Source organism: Paramormyrops kingsleyae, chromosome 11 (genome assembly GCF_048594095.1).
Source record: "Paramormyrops kingsleyae isolate MSU_618 chromosome 11, PKINGS_0.4, whole genome shotgun sequence".
In the NCBI taxonomy this organism is placed as follows: domain Eukaryota; kingdom Metazoa; phylum Chordata; class Actinopteri; order Osteoglossiformes; family Mormyridae; genus Paramormyrops; species Paramormyrops kingsleyae.
Genome location: NC_132807.1, coordinates 15,076,026 through 15,103,293, shown reverse-complemented (window position 1 = coordinate 15,103,293; position 27,268 = coordinate 15,076,026). Strand labels below are relative to the sequence as shown.

The following is a 27,268-nucleotide window of genomic DNA, read 5'->3' as shown; positions in this document are numbered from 1 at the left end:
ATCTGATGTTAGAAAATTACATAGCCATCAGGGTTTGTTGAAGTGATCCAGTACATGTTGAGTTTGTATGGAAAAGTCGTGGTCATAAACTTTGTGTAAATGTGCAAACATTTTTAAGTTATAGTGTAAGATTACTGAAATGTGTAATTGACAGGTAGGCAATTAGATGAGGGTAGGTTGGAATTGTTTGAAATTTGGTCAATGCCCAAGGTGACCTAAACCCATGTCAGCAAATGTAAGGTGACCACACGTTCTCTTTTTTTGAGACTTGTCTTCTTTTTTGGGGCCTAAGAATACCTGAAATGTCCAGGATTTCGCTTTGTTTCATGTTCACATTTGCTTTCTGCGGTCAGAATACTTTGTTTGAGCACATTTGCATTGTGTCCTCTCTTTTTGGTAAAGTAAAATATTGTCAAAACACAAATCGCTTGAAATGAAAATGTCCAATGAAAAAGGTGACATTTTAGTTTTAATGTAAAAAGCAAGTTCCCTAAAAAAGTCAAAAATAGTTTGCATTTCTTGTAATCTAGTAATCACTGTCTGGGTGAAACTGATCACTATAAGCCGTTGATCATTGATTTTTTAATTTTCATTTATTTTTCCCTTTGTCTCCGGCAGATCATAATCTAATGGACATTTGTATATTTATTACATGAATATAAGGTAACGGACAGCGTCGCTATTTACTTAATTTTTTGACGATTTCAAAATACACCACAGCTGTTTCAACCGCCTTTCAAATTACAGTACTGCACAAATTACATTACTGAACGGTGTATAATTCTAATACGCTATAATACAGTACAATACTGTACATAAAATATAGCTTATTGTAGTTTCGCTGCTGCATCTCATTGGCTCGTTTTTGTTAGTTTATTATAAACATTGATGAGTCTATATTTGTCATTGAGAGACTTTCTTTTTCCTGACATGTTTTCTGTGCATGCAGCATTAGCCTCAGGTAGCTAGTTGAAAGCAGACCGGGTTACCGCAAGGCAAAGTAGGCAAGTAAAAAAAGAATTACCATAGTTTTAATTTTCCATACGTCATGTATAAAAAGACCTAAAATAAACACTAAGCGGATGACTCGATTACTATAAGTGAATTATTTAAACAGTACTGTACTTGTACAGGAATGATTCTGTCCCAAAGTTTTTGATCCATATAAGCAGTTGATCACTATAATCATTATCACTATATGAGGTTTCCATTGCATTTAAAATTTAGATGAAACAGTTTTTTCACGCTGGTAGAACGTTTTTTTTTTCAGTGTTTACATTTGACCTCTTTGTGCGGAGATGAGGCGGAGTCACGTGACAACAAACGTGGTAGTATGTTTTCAAGGGGACAGCACATGAACATACACTGGGGAAAGTATTAATAGAATTTTTTAAGTATTAACAGAATAAAAAAAACGAAGTAACCGACATGGGCAAGATGTTGGTTTTGATTAATTTTCGATTAATTGCCCAGCCCTAGTACTGGGTGAACTGGGGGAATTTAGTGTACGGCAGGATAAAGTTCTGAAGACTGGCACAAACTAGTATCTGGGTTACTAGGACGAAACAGTGGAAAAACAGCAGTTTAGACGTATCATGGAACTTGAGTGATAGGTGGACTAATCATCACAAATAAGCCCGATATTATGTCTCTCCCTCACAAGATGGTTGTATCTTAACCTAGCACCTCACAGTGCTATTATATTAAAAATATAATGATATACTGTGTGCTTCTGATGTGCACTGGATGTTGAATTTGCTGCTTGCAAGTCTGGTTTTCAGTCAGGCAGTTGTTTTACAGCAGTGGACAGCAGGTTAGTAAAGCCTTAATCATAGCATAGAGTTACTTAGGTACGCTGTGGTATATTGGAGTGCACACTGTAAATTTCATGGCTGTCTTTTTCCAGCAGGAGTTCAGATTGTGTCACTGAATCAGAATCAGGTTTATTGGCCTGGTATGTTCACATATACTGGAAATTTGTCTCCGATTGTCAATGGCTGTCATAGATACAGGAGATAATATACAAGATAAGATGAAATACAGTCTGGTTGTTACGTACAGTGTGTATGTGTTAATAAATATAAAAAGTCCAGGACTACATGCCATTACAAGGGCTGCTGGTATAAATGCAGTACAGTATGTACAAAACAATACTATAAGTACAGTGAGTTATTTACATTTATTGCTCATTCAGGGGGTGGGGGGAGACTTCATGTGCAGCTGCCTCAGTTCATCTAAGAGAGAGCAGAGTATACACAGTCAGAAAAACGTACCAATTTGTACATTTGAGAGTACAAATACTTGTCTCTGGGGTTGTACCCTCGAGGGTCTGCCAATTGTACCGTGACTGTACATAAATGTACCTTTTAAGCTACAAAAATGGACTCTGCGGATCATTTTTGTACCATTGGGGATACATTAATGTTGTTAGTACCTTGGGGAACAAAATTGTACCAAGGCTGTGCCCTTTTCTCTGACAGTGTGGGGAGTGGGCATTTAGACAACATGTGGGCTGAACCCCTGACCTCAGTACACTCTAGACACGCTCCTGGGCATCACTCATCACTCTTACTGGTGATCATCAAACAGCACATTAAGGTCCTGAAGAGAATCTTAACATACTATTTATTTTTAATGTTAAGGATGTAGTTATGATTTTCCTTCCGAGTAACAATTTTTTACATACACTGATAGTATTGAACAGTATGCATATTTCTAGCTACTTAGTATGTTTCTAAGTAGCCTGGTTCCTATTCCCCATGCCACCTCTCATTCATTTAGATGAGCTTTGCACCTTTGCAGTTATCACACTTGAACTGTCGTTTTAAAGCCCTTGTTAAAATATTTGAAAGCTGGTATTACTAGACTGTAAAGTGGAATAGGAATAAAATGTAACCTTTAATACAGACCAGCTCCTTTTTAAGGTGGTTTCCCATTTTAGTCTGCCAGACAGCATGTAATCGGCTGCCTGAAGAGTCTCCTGTTGACTTTCATTTGGCATTGCTCTCAGGGCCACTGCTTGGCACAGCATAAAATGGCAAAGTCAAAGGTCCTAAACAGCTCATTTCTTGCTTTGACAAAGCAATTCTTTCTAATAAGCCATTGAAACAAATCAAGCTATGGCAAGACTGTAAGCTATTAACAAATGGGAATAGAAATAAGGGATGCAGCTGTAAATGTAGTTACATTCAATCTTCAGAGGTTTTTGAGTTTATGTGTGGAAAGATGATCATTCAATTTGAATATTTTGGAGGACTTAGAATCTAAATGACTTCATGCTGTGACCTAGTCCACATCTGATAAATGGCTTTCCTGGTGTTCTCTTTCAGTACAGGGTAAACTGATGACAGTGGAAATTGGGCATATTTTGATTGCAAATGCAGTGTCACACATGGTGATAAGAGTCTCTCCATTGGGGGGTTTTGTGGGTCATCAGTAAAGGAAACAAGATGGATGAGTGTGCAGAATTATGTGAAAGCGGCCAATTGTCATTTGTTTTATATCCATTGTCTCAGAGGAGGGCCACTTAAAAAGAAAATGCATGGCATTACCATTTAAAGACCTTCTGACATTGCTGCAATGAAATCCCAGATGCCAGAGGTTCTTATGCTGGATAATAGACTTGGGGTCAGGAGACTACCCTGTAATCATGCAGTGGTTTTCTGTGCTTGTTTGCTTTTAAAAGCTCTGTAAATATGTAGTGCATTCACAAATTCTTGTGAAAGGATGCTGGAGAAGACAGCACTAGGGCTAAAGCATGCTGGGGTTGCTGGGGCTCCTTGCCTTGGGGGTTTTGGGCACTCACAGGGTTTATTTATTTTTTATTTTTTTTGCTTAATACTCAACCAGAGAGAGTTAAGGTCTAGGCTTTGTAGTAAAACTGAGGCGGCCTGATTAAAAAGTAATTATATGAGAACTGAATTTAGGCTGGACTGCTCAGTGCTTTATATTACACATTGTGGTGTGTCTAAGAAATGGGGTCAGTCTAGATCAATGTCAGTCTAGATCAATGTGACATTTTTAGTTAGTGGCAGCAGCCTGGTGGCAGTTGCTGTATATTTCCATTTGGGGAGACCAAGGGAGAGGGCTGGATCTGGGGGTTACTCATTGGATCACAGTGATTACACAATGCACGAGGAGGTCTGTGTTCATTTGTGTAAGTATTTTCAACAACTCTGTTATGGGAGCAAGAGAATAAATGAGTGGCTCATGCTGACCTTAAAAGTTTTCTGATTGTGAAATTCCACTTAAAAAGGTGGATGGCTAAATAACTGCTAGTTCAAACATTTTAATCACTGTAACAATTTATTTTCTGAGTAGGTCTAGCTAACAGTAATGTAATGTAATGGTCTCAAAGTTGGCAAAAACAGTATTTTAATGTTTTAAGTTTTTAGAAAGGTTCTGTCAGTGTTAGCATGACAACGTAATTGCTTGAACATCCTTTTATTGTAATTAATGTTGAAAAATATTATTTTACAATGAAAATATTATTCTAAAAAAAATGCTATGTGTGTATTGAGAACATGCTATCCAGCATTGAACCCACGACCTTAGAGGAATAAAGTGACAGTGCTACCTGCTGCTCTGCCGTGGCCTTTTTCTGTTTATACATTATTATTCTTAGTTATAGTAGTAGGTTCTGTAGTGAAACGACATTGTGGGAACATCAGGAAAACTGGACACTTTAAATGTTTTTGTAACCTGGATTGTAAAATTGGGTAAACATTCCTAGATTGAAATTTATTTCCAGACACAGGAAATCAGTTCTGTGTTAACTATAAGCATGAATAGAAGACATTGGCACATAAGAAACTGTGCATCCCTAAGCCAATGACTAGTGGTAAATCCAGCCCTTATTTAAGATGGGCAAGAACTATACAGCCATGGCCAAAAGTTTTGAGAATGACACAAGTATTTGTTTTCACAAAGTTTGCTGCTTCAGTGTTTGTAGATATTTTTGCCAGATGTTTCTATTCTATACTGAAGTATAATTACAAGCATTTCATTAGTGTCAAAGGCTTGTATTGATAGTTATATTAAGTTTATGCAGAGTCAATATTTCCAGTGTTGGCCCTTCTTTTTCAAGACCTCTGCAATTTGCACTTGCATGCTGTAAATCAACTTCTGGGCAGCCCATTCTTCCCATAATCAATGCTTGGAGATTGCCAGATTTTGTGGGTTTTTGTTTGTCCACCCACCTCTTGAGGATTGACCAAGTTCTCAATGGGATTAAGGTCTGCAGAGTTTCCTGGCCATGGACCCAAAATGTCAATGTTTTATTCCCTGATCCACTTAGTTATCATTTTTGACTAATGGCACGGTGCTCCATCTTGCTGGAAAAGACATTGTTCATCACCAATCTGTTCTTGGATGGTTGGGAAAAGCTCTCGGAGGATGATTTGGCACTATTCTTTATTCATTGCTGTTTTCTTAGGCAAAATTGTGAGTGAGCCCATTCCCTTGGCTGAGAAGCAACCCCACACATGAATGGTCTCAGGATGCTTTACTGTTGGCATGACACAGGACTGATGATAGCGCTCACATTTTCTTCTCTGGACAATTTCTTTTCTGGATGCCCCAAACAATCAAAAAGGGGATTCATTCAAGAAAATGAAAATGACTTTACCCCAGTCCCCAGCAGTCCAATCCCTGTACCTTTTGCAGAATATCAGTCTGTCCCTGATGTTTTTCTTGGAGAGAAGTGGCTTCTTTGCTGCCGTTCTTGACACCAGGCCATCCTCCAAAAGTCTTCATCTCACACCTGCCTGCTGCAGCTCTGCACTGGTTGGTGCCCCGATCCCGCATCTGTATCAACTTTAAGGAGACGGTCATGGTGCTTGCTGGACTTTCTTGGGCGCCCTGATGCCTTCTTCCCAATAACTTAACCTCTTACCTTGAATTTCTTGATGATCTGATAAGTGGTTGATTTAGGTACAGTCTTACTAGCAGCAATATCCTTGCCTGTGAAGCCCTTTTTGTGCAAAGCAATGATGACTGCACGTGTAACAGAGGAAGAACAATGATTTCAAACACCACCCTCCTTTTAAAGCATTTAGTCTCCTATTCTAACTCAATCAGCATGACAGAGTGACATCTCCAGCCTTATCCTCGTCAACACTCTCACCTGTGTTAACGAGAGAATCACTGAAATGATGTCAGCAGGTCCTTTTGTGGCAGGGCTGAAATGCAGTGGAAATTGGTTTTTTGGGATTAAGTTCATTGTCATGGCAATGAGGTACTTTGCAATTAATTGCAATTCATCTGATCACTTTTCGTAACATTCTGGAGTATATGCAAATTGACATCAATAAATCTGAGGCAGCAGACTTTGTGAAATTCAATATTCCTGTCATTCTCAAAACTTTTGGCCATGACTGTAGATTAATCCATTCTTCAGCTGAAGTAATTAAAGATTTGCATGGAGGTGGGAATGTCTGATTGGCCCGAGGAGCTCAAATAATGTGAGACTGACATCTGACATGGGTGGATACTTCTCCCATGTTAAATTTAAGAAAGAGTAATTTTAATCATTACTCGGTTCATGTGCAGCATTGATTTTAATGCATAAGTCTTTAAACTCAGTCTTTATTTCAAAGGAAACCCTTTTCTTTTTCTTTTTTGTGTCTTCAAGTCTATAACTGGTGTGAAAATACCAGAACAAGGTTTAATCTCATCAGTACCATTATGCATTTTAAACATGTTATGCTGTTAGCATTTTTAAATTCACCATTAAGTTTAAGTGGAATAGACAAATTTAGCTGTTATTTAGCTATTAGGGTGTTCTTAGTTCTTAATTTAGTCCTGGGTCACAATGAACCTGAGTACACAGGGCTTAAGGCAAGATACATCCTGCATGGGATTCCAGTCCATTACATTGCACACTATGTACAATTTAGTGACACAAATGCACCTACACCTATTGTCTATGGACTGTGGGAGGAAACTGGATAAGAGTCCACACATAGGGCCTGGGCTATAGGTATACATACTGTATATAACACAAAGGCGTAAATAACTATGTCTGTACTTCAGCACGGTAGTGCTGCTGATGTAAATTCTGATTTAAGTTGACTTGTACTAATAAGAAGGTTTTATACATTCTCGCAATTATATGGTGCAGTTTATGATAATTCCTTATTAGTTAAGTAAGTTGATAAATTATTGAATTGCGACGAATCAGTTGTGTATATTCTGATATCCACATTTGAAAGAAAAGCAGTGTAATACTCTGAATGTTTATTCACAGATTCCTTTCTGTAATACTCATCATACGGGAGCTGTAATCTGTAACTTAATAACACCAGCATTTAGGTTACAATCACAGTCTGTCAGAGCGTAAATTAGTAGGCTGGATATAACAGTAGCCAGCATTGACTGTGGTTCCCTAGGTCTCGGTCAAGGTTACTCAATCGGTGGACTGCAATTCACATCTGGTCCAAAACAGAATTTAATCTGGACTGTGTGATCGATCCCATTGCCCCGTTCCCCCCCTCCCGGTTGGTGAACCACCCCCTCCAGTCTATCCCCTAACCCCCAGAGATGTGGAATATGTGGAAATGCAGGGTTGTTGGAATTAACAGCAAGCTGCAAATCACTGGGAGCCCTTTTGGTGATCTGCTTTCTGTTTTACCTGTGTTGTGGATTAAGTAACCATAACTTGATTGAATGATTGAATTGTCATTGATTTTGTCACACATTGTTTTTCCCTTTCTTCCTCTTTCCTTGGACCTGCAGCTTTTAGCCTTTAATAGCTGTGAACATCTATTTTAGTGTTTGTAAAGGCTCAGTCAAGGCTGATTTAAAAAGAAGCCAGTTTCAGCAAAAGTCTGGATACCCCCGAGGTCCTCAGAAGTAGCATTATAGGATTATGAAACTCTGGTCTACAAAGAGACATTGTAATGTAAAAGGTCATGTGTTTGTAGAGGTTTACTTGAAAATGCTAGGAAGTGTGAGAAACAGGCTTTGAACAAATCGACTGGAGTAACATAATGAAAATGTGCGACTCCAGGGAATTTGGAAAGCACCTAATTAACATTAGTTGCTCCTTTTTTAGGGGAATTAAGAAAATTCATAAAGAAGCCAAGCAGAATGCTGTCACACAAAGCCTGCTGCTCTTATTACCAAACTCAGCTGCCAGACTGTGTTGTGGGGTGACAGGGTTTGAATGTTAATGCCACACATAGTCATCGTTTATCTTTACCTGTCACGTGGTATTAAGTTTTTCTGCCCTTTTTATTTAAATCTTGTTGTAGTCATCCCTGTCCTTAACCAATCTTGAATGAACTGCCCATCTAAGCCACCCTTGCTATGTTTCTGTGCACCAATAGGGATTATTAGGTGCAGGAATAAGTCAGCCATAAATATGTAAACCCTCCCCTATAATCTTTATAGTCATGGCATGGTGGTCTTATGTTATTCACATGTTCTAAATTGCATAATCAAGTAGTATTTAATAGCAATAAATAAAATAGTAATATATGCAGTGTTATCATGTGAACTTCTAATGTTTTAAATCAGTCCATAGCAAAACTTAATTTTTATTTGCAAGTTACATTTTCCCAGCACCACTGATTTGATGATTAAGACTGCGCTGGGCCCGGCAGTGTGGCACACAGTGAGAGAATGTTTCTGCTTGTGCTGGATTGGGGCCCATCTAAAAGTTTTGCTAAAACATTTTCACTCAGTCATTGGAAACAAAATTTAGCAAGCTTTGTAATTTTAACAATAATTCCCTTTCAACATTATCTATACTGTATGTACAAAAAGAACTGTTTACCACTTCCGTATCTACACGAACTCTGCATGTGCTCTCTGAGCCAATCATAATTATTCTTGTCCTTGCTGTGTCACTCAATCATAGGCAGTGTGGCACATTTGTGAGAAAAGCGAATAAAAAATGGTGATGGAAAGACATTGATCTATATTTGTATTTGTATTCCATCGAGATGGTATTGAGCATAAGCATGTGATTTGTCGGCACTGCTTAATGTCTGTTGGCACAACTCACAGCAACACCATCAACTTATTTAACAGGCTCTTTTGGAAAATAAGTCATATTTTGCTATATAATTAATCAACCATAATCAAAGCACATAATATGTTCACATTAGTAATTAAAATGATATGGTTATTATGTAACATTATGTAAGATGATGTTGTAACAAACAGAACACTCACAAATGTACTGAGAGGTCTTGAGGTTTTATTAGGGCACCCCCACCCCCCGTAAAACAACCAGAAAAGAGCATGCAAACCCAAGGTCGTGAGTCCAAGGGTCCAGCAGCCAGGGAGAGCAATTCAAAGACAGAGACACTAGGGGACGATCGTGGAGAGGACCTGCTGGAGGAAGGCTGGGCTGGACTTGCAGGCAGGTAGGGCAGGACGAGCAGGATGTATCGAAGCTGGACAGGAGACAGAGGAAAGACGGCTCAGCACACCTCATGAAAGCACTTGGTAATACCTCGCACTGGTCGCGGGATCCGGCAGGGCTTAAATCCAGCGCTGTCAGCTGTTATCCGCATTCTCACGAGGGGGAGGCATGACAAGCTAAGCGACAGGGCTAACCTTCATTTTAGCAGCAATTATTTTGCCATAAAGGAACTGCAGAAAGTAAATTAAGCAAAAGAAAATGTAAGTCAAAATGATGACAGAGATGATGACGAAACGCTGAACGGCACATACAGTATCTATGCTAACCCTCCCATCAAACCTCAAAGTCTTCTTTTAAGATGTATTTCCATTGTAGTCATGTTGTGGTGATATTTAACTTCTGCTTTGCAATACTGACAGACTGCATTTATACACTTTTAATGTGAAGTGTTTCCACACAACTGATGCTTTTGCTCTTTATCTGAACTCTCATCCACTATAATCTATCTTCCATCCGCCATATTGTCGAGTAATCATTTATTCAATGCTTAAAAAAAAGAGTATTCGAGTTTAATTGTGTAATCGTGACAGCTCTATGTTTTCCGATGCCTTATCCAACATCGGGCTTTATACAAAGCAAGCTCAGAAAATCCTCTCTTGAATGCTGCAGAAGGATCTAGAGATGTTTTTCACATGGCTTGATTCACATGTATTAGTTTGACCTCCACTGCAGCCTCACGTTGGAGGCCATAGTAATCTTGTAATTAAAATGTTTTTGTCAGGTTGTTTCAACAAGATAATCTGGTGCCAGCAAGTATGACCTTTTTGTTCTGATGTGTTCACTGTAGAAAAGGATTTTCTTTTCCTAATGATGCTTTCGGAATTCAGTTTTGAGCATAGTTGATTTGTGACTGACTGATTTGCAATTCCAAAAGCTCTATTTTATCCCCAGAGTTGCTTGGAGCCAGAGTCCGTTGTTTGCTTAACATGTCATGCTGCTTACACCTTGAACATTTTTCAAAGAAAGTTTTGTGAATGAATATGCATGATGTTCTAACACCTGTCTGAAAACATTACCTTTAAATGCTTTCTCTAATGGGCATACTAATGTGCATTAGCACCTTTAAATGATCTATGCCTGAATTATTTGCTATGCCCAAAGATATCACAATACAGGACATGTCTGGCCTAGTCATTTTACACTTACTGTTGAAATACCTTTCTGGAAAATGGGGAGAAGTGGCTCAGCAATAATGCAGCAAAGGAGTTGTTCCTACGTGTTTGCAGCTTGGTAAGTATAATGTTGTGTGTTAGACTTAATATGGGGGGAGGGACGGGGGACCTGGTTCCCTCTGTTTCTGTGAGAATCTGATTTTGCATGTAACTTGTTTTTGCTTTGTGTACCATCCACAAAGAGAGGAAGTCTGAAATTGAAGAAATACAGATATTTCGGATGTATGGACTAGCTCACAACTCATAGAGGCTGCTCACCTGAACAGTAGAACCTCAGAATAAGAGCCCTCTACTAAGACTTATCAGACAGGGAGAGAGATGGAATGAAAAGCAAATCATTCACCCTCCTAAAAGAGCAGATCAGGTGGAGGAACAAAGAGGATTAGTCATGGATGAAGTCTGAGATTTATGAACAAGTACTGGATGGGCAGAAAAATTCAGAAATTTGGACAGGCAATTTTGACAGTGAGGAATGAAAATAGCAAGACTTTGAACATGTATAGAAGCTGACAGAATAACTTATGATAGTTTGCAGCCTTCTTGGTTTGTGTTGAAGTGGGACAAGATATGCTATGTTTGAATTTATTCTGCTGAAGAGCGACATTCTTTTATGCTTATGTTATGTTTATTTTCAAATACAATCCATGTAACCTCATATAGGAACTATTTATCTTTCTCTCACACAAATGCTTGTCCTGATAAGGGTTGCAGGGGGGCCTGAAGTCAATCCTGGGCAGCATAGGGCTGAAGAAGAGCTATAGTGGGGATGGGATGTCAGTCCAACGTAGAGCATATACAAATCAACTGAGTTCCGTTCAGCTCAGTTTAATTTAAATAGCAGTTTTAACGAGGTGCAATATTACGAAGCACAGAGGCTGAGATCTGAAACAAATTGCACTAATACCGAAACAGTGTCACTTAGTGGTGGCACATGAAAAGACAGCCACAGACACAGATCTGGTGAACCTGATTACATTGAGATAAGTCACTCAAAGTTGCGCTTTTAATAAAGTTTTTTTGTGGAGAAGGGAGGGTCTGTAGGGTATGCTTGTGTGTAGAGCTTAGTTTTTAAAATTTTTATGTATTTTAGTTTCAGTTTAGGTTTTAGTAATTTACATATGTTTTTGGGGCAGGTCCGGTGCAGACACTTTCTCCTTAATGCAATAGCTCAAAGTTTTTGACGGATCTTTTTAAATCCTGCATGCACATTGTATGAGTGATGACCTGGAGATTTTGAGACAAAATAGAAGAAGTGCTGTATAGTGATAGTAAAGAAAAAGGCAGTTTCATGCACTTGATACCGTTAACTCAATAACTGAAGCATTTGCTGGATCTTTTTCAAACTTTGTATACACATTATATGGGCGATGAACTGGAACTGATCAGATGTTACTTATTGATAGCAAAAGGAAAGTTGAAAAGAGATTTGACATTGTGCATGTGATACGTCAAAAAGTATTTTATGGATCTTATTACTGCTTCAGAAAAATTGAATATGGATGAAAATCTACATCTGATTTGACACCCATCCATCCATCCATCCATCCATTATCTCCCACTGAATCCGAGGTCGGGTCACGGGGGCAGCAGTCTCAGCAGGGAAACCCAGACTGCCCTCTCACCGGCCACTTCATCCAGCTCCTCTGGGGGAATCCTGAGGCATTCCCAGGCCAGCTGAGAGACATAGTCCTTCCAGCGTGTCCTGGGTCTTCCCCAGGGCCTCCTCCCAGTGGGACATGCCCAGAACACCTCACCAGGGAGGCGTCCAGGAGGCATCCTAATCAGATGCCCGAGCCACCTCATCTGACTCCTCTCAATGCGGAGGAGCAGCGGCTCTACTCTGAGTCCCTCCCAAATGACCAAGCTCCTTACCCTATCTCTAAGGGAGAGCCCAGCCACCCTGCGGAGGAAACTCATTTCAGCCACTTGCGATCTCGTTCTTTCGGTCACTACCCACAGCTTGTGACCATAGGTGAGGGTAGGAACATAGATCGACAGGTAAATCGAGAGCTTTACCTTTCGGCTCAGCTCTTTCTTCACCATGACAGACCGATGCAGCGCCCGCATCACTGCGGACGCCACACCGATCCGCCTGTCGATCTCCCGTTCCATCATCCCCTCACTCGTGAACAAGACCACGAGATACTTAAACTCCTCCACTTGGGGGAGGACCCCATCCCCGACCCGAGGAGAGCATTCTACCCTTTTCCGGCTGATTACTATGGTCTCGGATTTGGAGGTTCTGATTCTCATCCCAGCCGCTTCACACTCAGCTATGAACTGTCCAGTGAGAGCTGAAGGTCACGGTCCGATGAGGCTAACAGAACCACATCATCTGCAAAAAGCAGAGACCTAATCCTGAGGTCACCAAACCGGACACCCTCAACACCCTGGCTGTGCCTAGAAATTCTGTCCATAAAAACTATGAACAGAATCAGTGACAAAGTCCAACCCTCACTGGAAACAAGTCCGACTTATTGCCGCCTATGCGGACCAGGCTCTGGCACCAGGGATCAAACAGTCCTTAAAAGGAAGCCCGGCACCCCATAATCCCGGAGCACCCTCCACAGGACTCCCCGAGGGACACGGTCGAATGCCTTCTCCAAGTCCACAAAACACATGTAGACTGGTTGGGCAAACTCCCATGAACCCTTCAAAACCCTGCGGAGAGTATAGAGCTGGTCCATTGTTCCACGGCCAGGGCGAAAACCACACTGCTCCTCCAGAATCCGAGGTTCCACAATCTGGCAGACCCTCCTCTCCAGAACCCCCAAATAGACCTTACCAGAGAGGCTGAGGAGTGTGATCCCCCTATAGTTGGAGCACACCCTCTGGTCCCCCTTCTTAAAGAGGGGGACCACCACCCCGGTCTGCCAGTCCAGAGGCACTGCCCCCGATGTCCACGCAATGCTGCAGATGCATGTCAACCAGGACAGCCCCACAGCATCCAGAGCCTTAAGGAACTCCAGGCGGATCTCATCCACCCACAGGGCCCGGCCACTGAGGAGCTCTTTAACCACCTCAGCGACCTCCGCCCCAGAGATAGGGGAGTCCGCACCCAAGTCCCTATACTCTGCTTCCGCATTGGAAGGCGTGTCGGTGGGATTGAGGAGGTCTTCGAAGTACTCCCTCCACCGACCCAAAATGTCCCGAGTTGAGGTCAACAGCACCCCATCCCCACCATAAACAGTGTTGATGTTGCACTGCTTTCCTGCCCGGAGCCGCCGGATGGTGGACCAGAATCGCCTCAAAGCCGTCCGGAAGTCAATTTCCATGGCCTCACCAAACTCCTCCCAAACCCGAGTTTTTGCCTCAGCAACCGCCGAAGCCGCATCCTGCTTAGCCTGCCGGTACCTGTCAGCTGCCTCTGGAGTCCCACAGGCTAAAAAGGCCCGATAGGACTCCTTCTTCAGCTTGATGGCTTCCCTCACCACTGGTGTCCACAAGCGGGTTCGGGGATTGCCGCCGCGAAAGGCACTGACCACCTTACGGCCACAGCTCCGGTCAGCCGCCTCCACAATGGAGGCGTGGAACATGGCCCATTCGGACTCAATGTCCCCCGCCTCCCCCGGGACATGGGCGAAGTTCTGCCGGAGGTAGGAGTTGAAACTCCTCCTGACAGGGGATTCCGCCAGACGTTCCCAGCAGACCCTCACTATATGCTTGGGCCTGCCAGGCCTGGCCGGCTTCCTCCCGCACCAATGGAGCCAACCCACCACCAGTGATCAGTTGACAGCTCCACCCCTCTCTTCACCCAAGTGTCCAAGACATGCGGCCGCAAGTCCAATAATACGACTACACAGTGGATCATCGAACTGCGGCCTAGGGTGTTCTGGTGCCAAGTGCACATATGGACATCCTTATGCCTGAACATGGTGTTCATTATGGACAATCCGTGACGAGCACAGAAGTCCAACAACAAAGCACCACTCGGGTTCAGATCGGGGGGCCGTTCCTCCCAATCACGCCACTCCAGGTCTCACTGTCATTGCCCACGTGACCATTGAAGTCCCCCAGCAGAACAAGAGAGTCCCCAGGAGGAGTGCTCTCCAACACTCCTTCCAAGGACTCCAAAAAGGGTAGGTATTCTGAACTGCCGCTTGGCACATAAGCGCAAACAACAGTCAGAACCCGTCCCCCCACCCGAAGGCGAAGGGAGGCTACCCTCTCGTCCACTGCGGTAAACCCCAATGTACAAGCGCCCAGCCAGGGGGCAATAAGTATGCTCACCCCCGCTCGTCGCCTCTCCCCGCGGGCAACTCCAGAGTGGAAGAGGGTCCAACCCCCCTCAAGGAGACTGGTTCCAGAGCCCAAGTCATGAGTCGAGGTGAGCCCGACTATATCTAGCTGGAACTTCACAACCTCGCACACCAGCTCAGGCTCCTTCCCCATCAGAGAGGTGACATTCCATGTCCCAAGAGCTAGCTTCTGCAGCCGAGGATCGGACCGCCAATGTCCCCGCCTTTAGCCACTGCCCGGCTCACATCACACCCGACCCCTATGGCCCCTACATTTTGACTGAAATTTCCCAAAACATGAAGCAGCAGTGCTATGTGGTAGCTGTAGAAGATACATGGTCTTGTGAACACAGTAACTCTAAAAGTATTGTATGGATCTTTTTCAGACTTTGCAGAGACATTTTATGGGTGACAAACTGGAAATAATATTTTGAGACCCAAAAACTGAACCAGTGCTTATGTTGAGGGAAATGGCAGTCTCAGACATTTGATCTTGTTAGTATGATAACATATACGTTATTTGCCAGATGTTTTCCAAACTTCTCAGATCCATTGTATGGGTGAAGATCTGAAGACTTGTTCAAATTGTGATATGAACTGCACCAAAACTGAAACAATAGTGCTTAGTAATGGCAAAGGGAAGGTTGACTTAGATAAGACACTTGACCATGTGAACAGTACATGTGGCAGTGGTGGCTTGATGGTTAGGGTAGCGCACTTGTAATTGAAAGATTGCAGGTTCGAATCCCCCACCAGCAAGTCACCACTGAGGTACCCTGAGCAAGGTACCGTCCCCAAGCACTGCTCCCCGGGCGCTGAATTAGCTGCCCCCTGCTATGTCACGAAAGTCACATATGGGTCAAATGCAGAGGTCACATTTCGTTGTTGCACACTGTGTGCTGTGGTGTGTTGACAATGACCACTGATCACTAAATTCTAATTCTAATTCTGTTTATTATAATTGCTCTATTTTCTCTGTTTAATCTGGATTTCATTACCACTCCATAAAAAACATTTTATGGGTGAAAATCTATACATGATAGACTTGAGGAAAAAATGTCCCAAAATTGAAACTGTAGGAACAGATGGCGGTAGAGGGAAAAAAGCTGCAGCTGCCATCTTGAACACGGCTATATAAGTGTGTGTGTGTGTGTTCCTGAAAAGGAGAGAGATTAACCAAGTTTAATCATCCAGAATACTAGTTCTGCAATTAGGCAAGATAAACTCATTTGTTCACTAATATTCCTTGTTAGTTTGAGGGCAAGGAATTGGTATACTCAAAGTCAATGAGCATAGAGTTAAAAATACACTGATTTGTAAATACTGTTTTGGTTGATTGTACTGTAGCTAATCTCGTGTATATACTGTAATTAAGAACATTCAGTTTTATTATTGTAAAGGAACATGTCAATGCAGTTGTGCAATTAAGTCTTAAAGTGACGTTTAGAGTTTGCACCCGTCCCGTATATCATGCTGTTGCCCCGCATTGAAAAATCAAATGCCCTATTTTGGACCAATATGGGACACAATTTGTTTTTTTTATTTTTGGACTGTATGATTTAATAAAGACTTGCTAATATAAGAAGTTTTTTTTGTTAGTATTTGGTATCTGGTACATTATACAGATTTCATATAGACCCCATTGTGTCTATGAAACAGTTTTTTTTTTCAGATAGTTGTAGCTTGTGTATGCACAATATAAGGGCGCTTTTCCACCGCACAAAGTATGGTACTTTCGGTACGGTACTTTCGGTACTTTTGCTTTTCCATTGACTTCCGGTCGAGTACCAGTACCGAATTCTTGAGTACCGAAAGTTCCAAACCAGTTGGGGTACTTCTTTGGTACTTCGGGGTGGGACTTGCAAACGTATTTGCTGTCGATTGGTTATGCAAATAGCCTGCCGCTGAAACACAAAATACAACCGCCATCTTTTGAAATACACAGCGAGAAACAAAATAAAAAGCAGTAGAAACAAAAATATAAAAAAGTAAAATGGAAGGATGGACAAACGAGGAAACACAGGCTTTAATCACCAAATGGTCGGATGAACAGATCCAGTGGGATTTGGATGGCACCACTCGAAATAAAAAAGTTTTTGCCGTTCCGAGCAATTCAGTTTCCCTATGTTTCCCCTGTCGCGCACTGATTTGTACACGGTTTCGCTGTTGTTTTCATGTCTTTTTACGAGGTAAACAAGCCATATATTAATTGTAAAACATCACATGCCTTTTGTATGTTTTTTGTTTTTACAGATAATAAATGAAATTACTTAATTCGCTGGATAGAGGTATTTCTTGATGAAAACGGTATAGTATTGCTTATAAGACTATATTATGCGTGACGATCTACTGTATTCACATGTACTGTAATAATGTACCTGAGTGATTTTTAAGTAGCACTAGCTTTTGATCTTGGAAGGAAGTCACAATGGGTTTTTATGTGTCTGTATGACATTAGGTTATATTTACTTAGTTATACCTATGGAGCTGAGACGTTTTATTATTATTACTTTGTGCAGATAATGTACTAAATCTTGTGCACAATTTAGTTGACCCAAGTAAATCCCTTAAATGTGGGCAAAAACTGGCATCTTACAACCAAGTTAATTTTAGTTCAATTATTTCCTTTTCTGTTTTTATTTCAGTTTGTATTTTTACTTTGCTGCATAAATTAGTTTAATTTTTAGTTTTAGATTTCGTTGACCGGGTGTGGGGGGTGGTGGTGATTAACAATCCATTATGGCAATTGAGTATCCCTGCCATAGAGCATAACCATAAAAATATGTATTTCTAACACTAAGTCCTGTTGTAGCAGGGTCCATCTATTCAAGTAGCAGACTGTGAAGTCTAGCAGCGACTAGGAGTATATAGGCCGGCAGTTTACACAACCTGCTTGTTATCCTTAGTGGTCGATTTGAAAAATATTTCAAGGGTGATGGTGGGTCAAATCTTTGTGGGCAGGGGCTTTAAGATACATATTTTGTTGTTTACCCTTTACAGGTAGGCATATATTAACACTTAAGGTTGCTGGAAATGAAACTTGCCAAGCTCACCAGTGTAGATTAGCAAAATTACCATACATTGTTCTTTATTCCATGGAAGATGAAAGATCCATCTGCGGGCCAGATTTAATAATGAATTATAAGCATGTTGTGGGCTAGTGCTTTATGACATCTTTTAAGTTGTGAATCAGCCAACAAATTCCCTTGTCTTCCATTATGGAAAATGGCTGATCGTCCAATGCAATCGTCCAATGCAATGCAATAATCTCCATTATTGTTTAAATGACCAAAATACTGCTACACCACTGATGTCTTTTTACCGTGTCTATCCATAATTTCTCCTTTTCAAATGGTGGTTGCTGAGCTGGTACAGAAGTTTCCACTGAGGAAGCACTCATCTTTTCCATTCAGGCAGCATCTACTTTTTTGAGGTTCAATGTTTTTGTAAGAGAACAATCCATGTCAAATAAAAAAGTTGTATGCAGATGATAATATTGCTTGTTCTACTATCTTTATTTTTGTGCCACACAGGATGAGTGATGATTCTATTTCTAATAACTAAACAATCAATTCATAGTACTTTGTTCTGTTTGTTTAATGACTTTTGTTCTTGACATTAATGTTGACCTGTATTTTACAATGTGACATGATTCTTGAGCATTATAAGTTTAAGTGTTACCTTTTTTTTCTCCTGGAGTGTCTATTTGCACCTGGGTGAAAATAGTTACACAACATCTATTCAGCTATTTACACCCAGCCTCCTCACTCCCACCCCCTGGCTCCACAATAAAAAAAAACATAAATACTGTAGGGTACATTAAACACAAATTGTACCCTTGTTCTAGCAATAGTTAGCTAGCCACTGGCACACAGTAATCTTACTGACTAGCGTTAGCGCTAGTTACAGGGTCTGAAATACTTCTTTCAATCGTGGAGAATTCCCCTCTTATGTGTAGCACATGGGGAAGAGTTTTAGATTTTGGGGGGGTGCAATAAAAAAAACTGCACACATTCAGTAGTGTTAGCTATGGAATTCTTAGTGGAATCCGCTTCCCTTTTTTTTTTTTTTTTAAACAAATACTGTTTGCATGTCTAATTAAAGTTGAAGTTTTGTAACACTGAATGGTGTACATACTGCACCAAAAAACTAATTTCTCCAATGTTTATTTCAAGCCATTGGTGAATTTTAAGCAGGGCTATAGTGGGACTGACTGGGAGTTTAGGCCTGCGGACAGCCTAAGAAATCTATGTAAAACTAAAATCAAGCAATTACTCCACTATTACTAAATAGCATTAAAGAAATAGTAAATTGTAAATAGCTTTTTTTAGCTACTGATATCTGGGTGCAAATAGCATCTCTCTGCTATATACACCTGGGTGCAAATAGCCACACTGGCTATCCACCCGAAGTGTAAATAGCCACACTGGCTATCCACCCGAGGTGTAAATAGCCACAATGGCTATCCACCCGGGGTGTAAATGGCCACAATGGCTATCCACCCGGGGTGTAAATAGCATCTGCTTTTTCCCATTTGCAACATGTACACTGACCTGAAAATAATTTTGTAAAACAAATTACCTGGACAGCATATGACCAAAAACGTGTGAAAAATAACATATTTTACACTGGGTCACAATATCTTCAGTTCTGTAACGCAACCAGAAATTAAACTGGAGACAGGCTAGTAATTCATTCTTGCGACAAAGTAGATTATTATTATCGTAATCACTGTTCTATTTTCATTACACAGAACCCTGTTGAAAAATGAAGCAGCGTTGAGAAATGATGCAACAAATCCATTTTCATTTGGTTGCCAATTTTTTAAATGAGCTCTTGATAGCTTCAGCCATAGCGTAGCGTACACAAACGCTGCAGAATTACCAGTCTCCTCAGCATCTCATTTCTCCAAGCGCTTAAGCATCAAAGATAAGCTGTCCAATATTTGATAAGCCTGTATTTATATGCCTTGGTACAGCTTTTAAAAAACCTGCTTAGGCCATGTGCAGCAGTAGATTCGTCTGACATGACACACATGACCTCTGTGTTTCATCTAAAAGCAGCTGTGATCTAGGCTGTAAGGCACTACGGAGCCTTACACTGTCTGAGTCATACATGACATGAACACCATCAGATTCACCCAGAGAAAAAAGTGAAAATTGGCATAAGAACATTATTCCTTTATTTATTATGTTTTTTTTTCCACTGTTCATCCTTCGTCTGAGAGAATGAGGCTCAATATAATAGTTAGTAGATCCCCCTGCCTGTCAAACCTGCTTTTTTTGCTGATAAAATAATAATGCAATCAATACAGCTGCTTTTTTTTTTATCATTGGCAGGATTTACGAGCGTGTGATAGACCCTCCACAGATGGAACTGACTTCTGGAAGCAGTGTTTGGGTGGGACAGCATAGTCACAAGCATGGTTTATTCAAGGTAAGACTATCATGCCAAAATTTTGAAAAATTTAAGGAAGTTCATAGTCTTGTTAGGAAAGGTCTTTGCCCCCCATTGTACCATATGAATCCCTGTCCAAGGTACCGTTTGTAGGTGTTGTAATGAGGCTGACACAACCAGGATGGTGCCATCATACAGTGGTGAGTCTAAAGGTTGTTGACCAGCTTCCCGTCCAAATGCTACTCCAGTCAACTTTTTATCACCTTGGTGGTGCCAGATGAAACCCCCACTGTCTCTCTGACTTACCCCCAAATTCATAATTCACTCATAGTGTTTATATTCAAACTAGAAAGGGGGCTGTTTCCTGTGATCTTTCAAATTGATTTTTGGTTTGATGAAATATGGCTTTTTGGTTATTTGTGTTCTGTCCTGGAGAAACATGTTGTAAAGCAAAAAAATTAAAAAAATCTACCAGATATGTAAATATGTAAATGCTACCTAAATGACCAGAAAGCGTAGTTTTCGCCCAATAAAAAAGCTGATGGATAAGTTTGGAATGGGAGACATATTATGCATTATAATAAAGATCTGGGCTTAGAGATGTATGCATATATTGGTCATTACCATGCACACTATTAAGAATTAGATCACCACAACACTGAAGTTTTGTGAACTGGTTTAGACAGGTGTCCGGTTTAGTAGAATAAGTCAAAGTCGGATTGGGAGACATATTATGCATCATTACAAAGGCTTAAGGGAATAAATGTACTACCATATAATGCATGGTATTTGTGCATTTCACTCCAGCTTCTGACTTTTTCAGTCATGTTTAAGGTAAGAAGACAAATGCCCAAAACGTTACATTTAATTAAATTGAAAATTACTTTGAGAGCTCAAAGTACCAAATTGGGAGCGCTGAAAAAGTAAATTGTGTGCACATTTTAGGCATTTTGTGAGTTCAGTGGGAATATTAAACTAAATTGTGCACACAATTTAGTACAACATCCCCATGAAAAAAATGTTACCCCGTTAGTGCATCTGTTACAGTTCTTACTGTTATGTCATTGAAAATGTTATTCATATTGCAAAAGAAAAATAAAATGAATATGAATATTTAGACATATAAATTTAAATAATAAAAACATCATTTTAAGACATGGACATTAAGATATGGCATGTAAGTGGAATGTACAATAACGGGTCAATTCTCCCATCAAGCATTTAAGTCAAAAACGTGCTTACAATGTTACACGCTTTTGAGTAAGCATATACTCCCCTCATCAGTGCGGACACATCCACCACACTTCACACGAAAAAGAATTGTCTGGATTTGAATGAAAATCCTTTTTGATGGACATTTAAACCTTTTATTTTCAATGTGTCTTCTGTAGTATTGTTATATTATTATTATATTATTTCTGTGAAGTATTGTTTGTTTATATAATTAAACACATACAGTACATTGGTAGACATAGACGTGGTCCTCTTCATCCCTACTGGAACATAAGAGTTCTTACTTGGTTCTTACTTGATTTGGTTCCATCTGATCTGGTCTTTGGCAACATGTTGTGCCTTGCTCCAGGTAATGTTCACCTCCTTTTGTTCAGATGTTATTGTCTTTCACCATGTTTTTTTAGGGCATCCTTGTTTCCTCTTTCCGAGTCCATCGGAATCCATTGGAGAGCTACTTTTGGGATACAGTCTTGGTCCATTCTTAACACATGTCCTAGGCATCTCAAACAGTGGCATTTGATCTCAAGCACCACACTCTGGCATTTCGTCTTGCTGCAGAGCACATCAGTTGAAATCTTTTCAGGGCAGAATACCCCACAGATCCTTGGAGTGATCTCATGTCACTTTCTCTTACCTCCCAGCATTCTGTGCCATACAGAACTGTATTCACATTGCTGTTATACAGTTGTTTCTTGGTTTGTAGGGTGTACTCCTTTGACCTCCAGATGGACTGAAGTGTAGCAGAAGTACTATGAGCTTTCACTAATCTTGCCCTGATGTCCTTGCTGGCTGCATTATCAGCACTAAACAATGCTTCCTAGATAAGCAAATTCCTCTACATTCTCAAGAGGCTCACCATTAATGGCTGATGCATGAGTTGAGTTTAAGCACATCACTTTGGTTTCGTGGGGGTTGATTTTCAGGGCAGTGTGTTTGCTATATCTGTTCAGTTTTTCAGTGTCCTCCTTTAGATAGACATGTTTGGAGGACAGTACAACAAGGTCATCTGCAAAGTCAAGGTCTTCAAACTGGAACAGTAGGGTCCTTTGGATGCCTCTGGACTTGTGTGATGTGGTACTGCACACGATCCAATCAATCACAACTAGGAAGATATAGTATTATGGGAGATAACCCGGCATTGTCGTACACCCGACCCGACCAGGAACCACTCTGTTAAGTGGCCATTGCGAATAATACTGCATTCAAAATATTGGTAAAACAACTCAATCAAGGTGATATTTTTTGGAGGAACTCAGTGTGACCTTAAGATCTTCCAAAGGGTGTTGCAATGCAGGCTGTTAAATGCTTTTTGGAAGGCAATGAAGTTGACGTACAATGGAATGTTCCACACATTGCTCAATGATGTTTCTCAAGCAAACCCTACCTGTTCTTGTTTCAGCTTGATATCATTAGCTGCATCAATTCTTGTCAGAAGAACTCACCAAAAGACTTTAGATGGTATTAAGAGAGGCGTAATGCCTCTCCAGTTGTCAATGACTTCGAGGTTTCCTTTCTTTGGGACCCTCGCAAACAGTCCTTTAGTCCAATCATCAGGGTTTGTGTCCTTTCCCCAGATGTCTTGGAAACGGTCAGTAGGAACCTTGGTTGAAGTAATGAGATAAGCCTTTAACATCTCAGTATACAGCAATCAGCTGTAACATTACAATCACCTGCATAAGAACTCAAAACTGCTCTGACCCACTGAGGTGTGGACGGCACCAGACCTCTGTATGCTCTGATTGCATGATTTATTTTGACCTCTGTGGGGGGACAATGTTCAGGACAGTGTCTGCAGGTGGTGGAAGGGCAGGGTCCTCTTTTTCTGGTTGGTTAAGTACCTCGCAGAAATGTACTCAGCATACTGCCTGCTCATGCTCTGTTGTGAGCTTGTGGCCATTTTTGTCTTTCATCAGAACAGATAGGCAGCTGTTCTTAGCACCATGTTCATGTTTCCCCTGGTAGTTTGGCTTCACATGCCATTTCATTGACAGAAGTCCTCTAATTTCTTCTAGCGCAGCTTTTTACCTCTTTTTTTGTCCCTATAGGCTAGTTGTATCTTTTGTTGGAGCCTTTAGGATTTGATGCTCAACAGCCTGGCTTTCAGTTGTTTCTTTCTTCAGTTTTCTCCCACGTTCCAGGTGTTAACCATTCCTTATTCCTTTTCTTTCTGTAGCATAAGATGCTTGCAGCTGTTTCTACACGGATGTTCTTTATAGACTCGCATTTGGTGTTAATATCAGGGCCTGCAGTGGATTCAGTTACAGTAGTGCACCAGACTGATTCCTCACTTCTACTGCAAACTCTCTATTGATCTTATGATATCTCAATGTCTAGATTTTTCCTGAGTTGATTCTTCTGCTGTGTGTTACGTAGTTTCAGCTTAATGGTTGCAATAACAAGGTGGTTGCTCACGGCTGACTCCAGCACTGACAAAGTTTAACATCTCAGAGATACCTGCACCATGTCCCATTAACCAGGACAGGTTTATCTGGTTGGTTGTAAGATCATCAGGTGATTACCAAGTGAGTTTTTGGACTGTTAACGTATGATTTTTGAACTTTGTTAGGAACTTGAGTCAGACAAATTTAAGGGTTTTGTTGTTTTTATGCTTCTTAAATACCACATAAGGTCACAGAAAATATTCCCCTGCCATAAATTAGGTGAAATAAACCTATACTAACTCGTGCTCAATAGATGAACACCATGGAACATTTAAGAAACAATGTGCAGCTAGCAGCATTTTTAAAGGAAATAAATCACCCTGCAAGGCCATAAAAGAGATAAAAATAGCTTTATATTTCTCTCAATAATATATGGATAATTTTGCATCACAAATACACCTATGGAAGTGCTAAACTTTAAAAAAATGCAAAGATGAAATGTAGATTACTGGAAATAAATGAATTGCCCCATTTGACTGGTCTCTGGATCTCCAGTATGTTTCTTTTTTTCTGCATCCTCTCTTCCTGGAGTTTCCTTTAGAGTAATTAACTGAAACTGTAGCTGACTGGAAGTATTTTGCTTATCACACCATTCCCTGTAAACTCCAGATACTGCATTACATGAATATCTCATGGAGGGTGGCTGTTTCTAAGATGCTGGAACTACTATGTCTTGTTCTAACAGTCATGTCACATTTAAAAATGACTTGGACCACATGTCTTAGTCTTCCCAAATGCTTAGCTGCAGAGTAACTGAGCTTCATGCCCCTGTCTGTATGCTGTATGTATAGAATTTGTTTATTGTCCTTGTACTGTATATGTCCAATGAAAGTCTGTTGAAGTTGCAGCCACATGATTAGTTGTTTGGAGGAGCAGGCTATAATAATGTTAATAAGCAGGTGAACCAAATAAAGTGGCCTCTGAGTATAGTCTCAGTATGTGCTGTAACTTTTAGTGAACCCCCCCTCTCTGTTTCTACCTCCAACATATTTTTCTTTTATATTTTCCCCAGGGAATCATTCAAGATGTCAAGTTTATTTTTGCTCCGAATGGTTACATTGCGCAGTGTCCAAACCTTAATCGCAGTAAGTACTACATTGGCTTGACAAGTTTCCTTGGGAGTTGCCAGTAGTTGCCCTGAAAAAGTTTTCACATCCTTTCTACAGTATTAATTTCCTGAAACTATTACATTTCAATCAACAATTTTCTTTAAAAAATAAAACCTGAAGATTTATGGTTAATCTGTTAAAATGACTGTAAGAGAAATCATGCAAACGAAATAAATAGCAGGGAAAAAAGCAGTTCCATTGACAAAGCAAAAGGTCATATTTAAATCTAGCAATAGATTTTATTCTCAAAATATATGGCTGTGGAAAGGTTTAACCCTTTAAAATTATCTGGATTTCTGCATGAATGGCTCCTGAAATGTGATCTGATTTTTTGACCTCTTAATAATAAATAGTCCTGTTTAAGAAATGCACACAATATTTTACACACACAACAAACACATCTTTAAATCTATAAATTTGGATACTTGATTTGAACAATTAAGGTATTTAATGCGAAATGTACATTTATCACAAGGATAATGGCCTCTTGAAAAGAATGCAATTGGAGTCAGATGATCCATCAGTATGTGGCAGACAAACTCCATATTGGTTACTTTCACTTTGTAACAAAAATCATAAAATAATAAATCACTCTGTCTTAACGATTATGAAACTTTGTTTTACAAAATCATTTGTCTGGGCTTTTGGTTTTTTAGCTTGATGTGTGTATCTCTGTTTCCCTTTTCCATATTGAGCCTGTCCATCATGTAGTGATTTTCTGGGCCTGGTACAAGGCATCATGGATCTTCAGGAACTCCTTGCTAAAATGACTGTAAAGGTTAGTATTGCATGGTGACCATTTTAACTATTGCATATCAACCATAACCATCGATGACCAACTAAAGGGTACTTAAATACAGTTTAATTTAAGTTTAATTGAAGATGATTTTATGTGGCTGGAAAATTCTCAGCGTAGTAGTGTCACAGTGGAAGTATGTGCACAGTTATCAGTATTTCTCTTATAATGTTATCTGTTTCCAGGCCTTATTGCCCTTTCAGTGTAAGACAATACTTGAAAATAAAAGGAAATTGGGTGTTTTGAAGATGAAATAATCTTTGAAAAGTAAGCTTATTCTGTTCCGATTGATTAGTTACAGTGACACTGTTTCATTTGGATATGCGACACAATAATTATAGTCGACAAAGAACCAGGTTTCTGTCAAAGCTGTAGTGAAGTAGTCTAACTTTTACAGAAGTGTGAGCCTCAGCACTGAAGTAAAGCTACAGCAAAGTGCTGCGTTCCTAAGAACCAGAGGGTGATGAAGGCATATTCCCTGTCTTCATGTGTGGTGTAGAGTAGTGTAGTTCCATTATATGCATTGTTGTGTGTCGTGCAGTTTTGATAGACTTCCTGCAGAGTCTCTGGAGACATTGCATTCCGAATGCATGTGCTCTTGGGAGTGACAGGATGATTGTAAAGGAGTGAGCATGTCCACCTTGGTCCTTGTTATATGTATGGCATCCAAGGCATCAAATTCAAAATAACTTTGCACAAGAAGCTGATTTGAGTAAAATAAATGTTACTGACCCACAAATCATTAGAAACATAGTGGGAAAAGCTGATAATGTGAATGCTAAAAAGAAAATATTCAAATTCAGGTATAATATCAAAATTGTTGGAGGCAGTTATTACAGTTGTTTGTTAAGTATATTAGGCTTTCGTTTTTATTATTGAATATAGAAGAAAATAATAATACAGTGATACCTCAGAATTCGGATTCAAATCCTAAAAAGTTCGAGTTCTGATCGAATTTTCCCCATAAGAAATAATGGAAAACCAATTAATTGGTTCCCGGCCCCAAAAAAATTATGCCTAAATTTGTTTTTAGCATTTAAATACAAAATGAAGAGGATAAAACAAGAAGAACATATACCAAACACATCAAAACAGTAATTTGTAAAGTAAGAAAATAAATGTATTCAAACAATGTGTAAAGATAAAAAAAATGTACAGTCTTAATTTTTCGCAAACACTTCTCCAACACAGTACGCCGTGCGTAACATTTTTTTTCTTAACAGCTTCCAAAACGATAAAGAATGTATCCCCAACACTACCCCAAGCCATGCCCCAACACTTCGCCAGCACTAGACTATGCCATGCGGTCCATTGATTATTTTTATTATTACTCTGTATTTCTTAATTTGTTTGTAAATCACAAACTTTTAGGATGTAACATTTGTACAACTATTGCATAACTTTTTGGTGAGCAATGGCTACCAATATTATATAAAGTACAGTGTATTACCT

At 40.1% G+C, this 27,268-nt stretch overlaps 1 protein-coding gene across 3 annotated transcripts in view; it reads left to right on the top strand.

The window, feature by feature from the left end:
- The window catches only part of LOC111841508 (protein kinase C-binding protein NELL1), a 214,173-nt gene that overhangs the window by 37,962 nt on the left and 148,943 nt on the right, over positions 1 to 27,268 (top strand). For all 3 annotated transcript variants that reach the window (XM_023807322.2, XM_023807314.2, XM_023807305.2), the window contains exons 5-7: positions 20,180 to 20,276; positions 24,924 to 24,996; positions 25,716 to 25,798. In XM_023807322.2, coding sequence (XP_023663090.2) covers positions 20,180 to 20,276; positions 24,924 to 24,996; positions 25,716 to 25,798 — 253 coding nt within the window. The remainder of the gene's footprint in view (positions 1 to 20,179; positions 20,277 to 24,923; positions 24,997 to 25,715; positions 25,799 to 27,268) is intronic.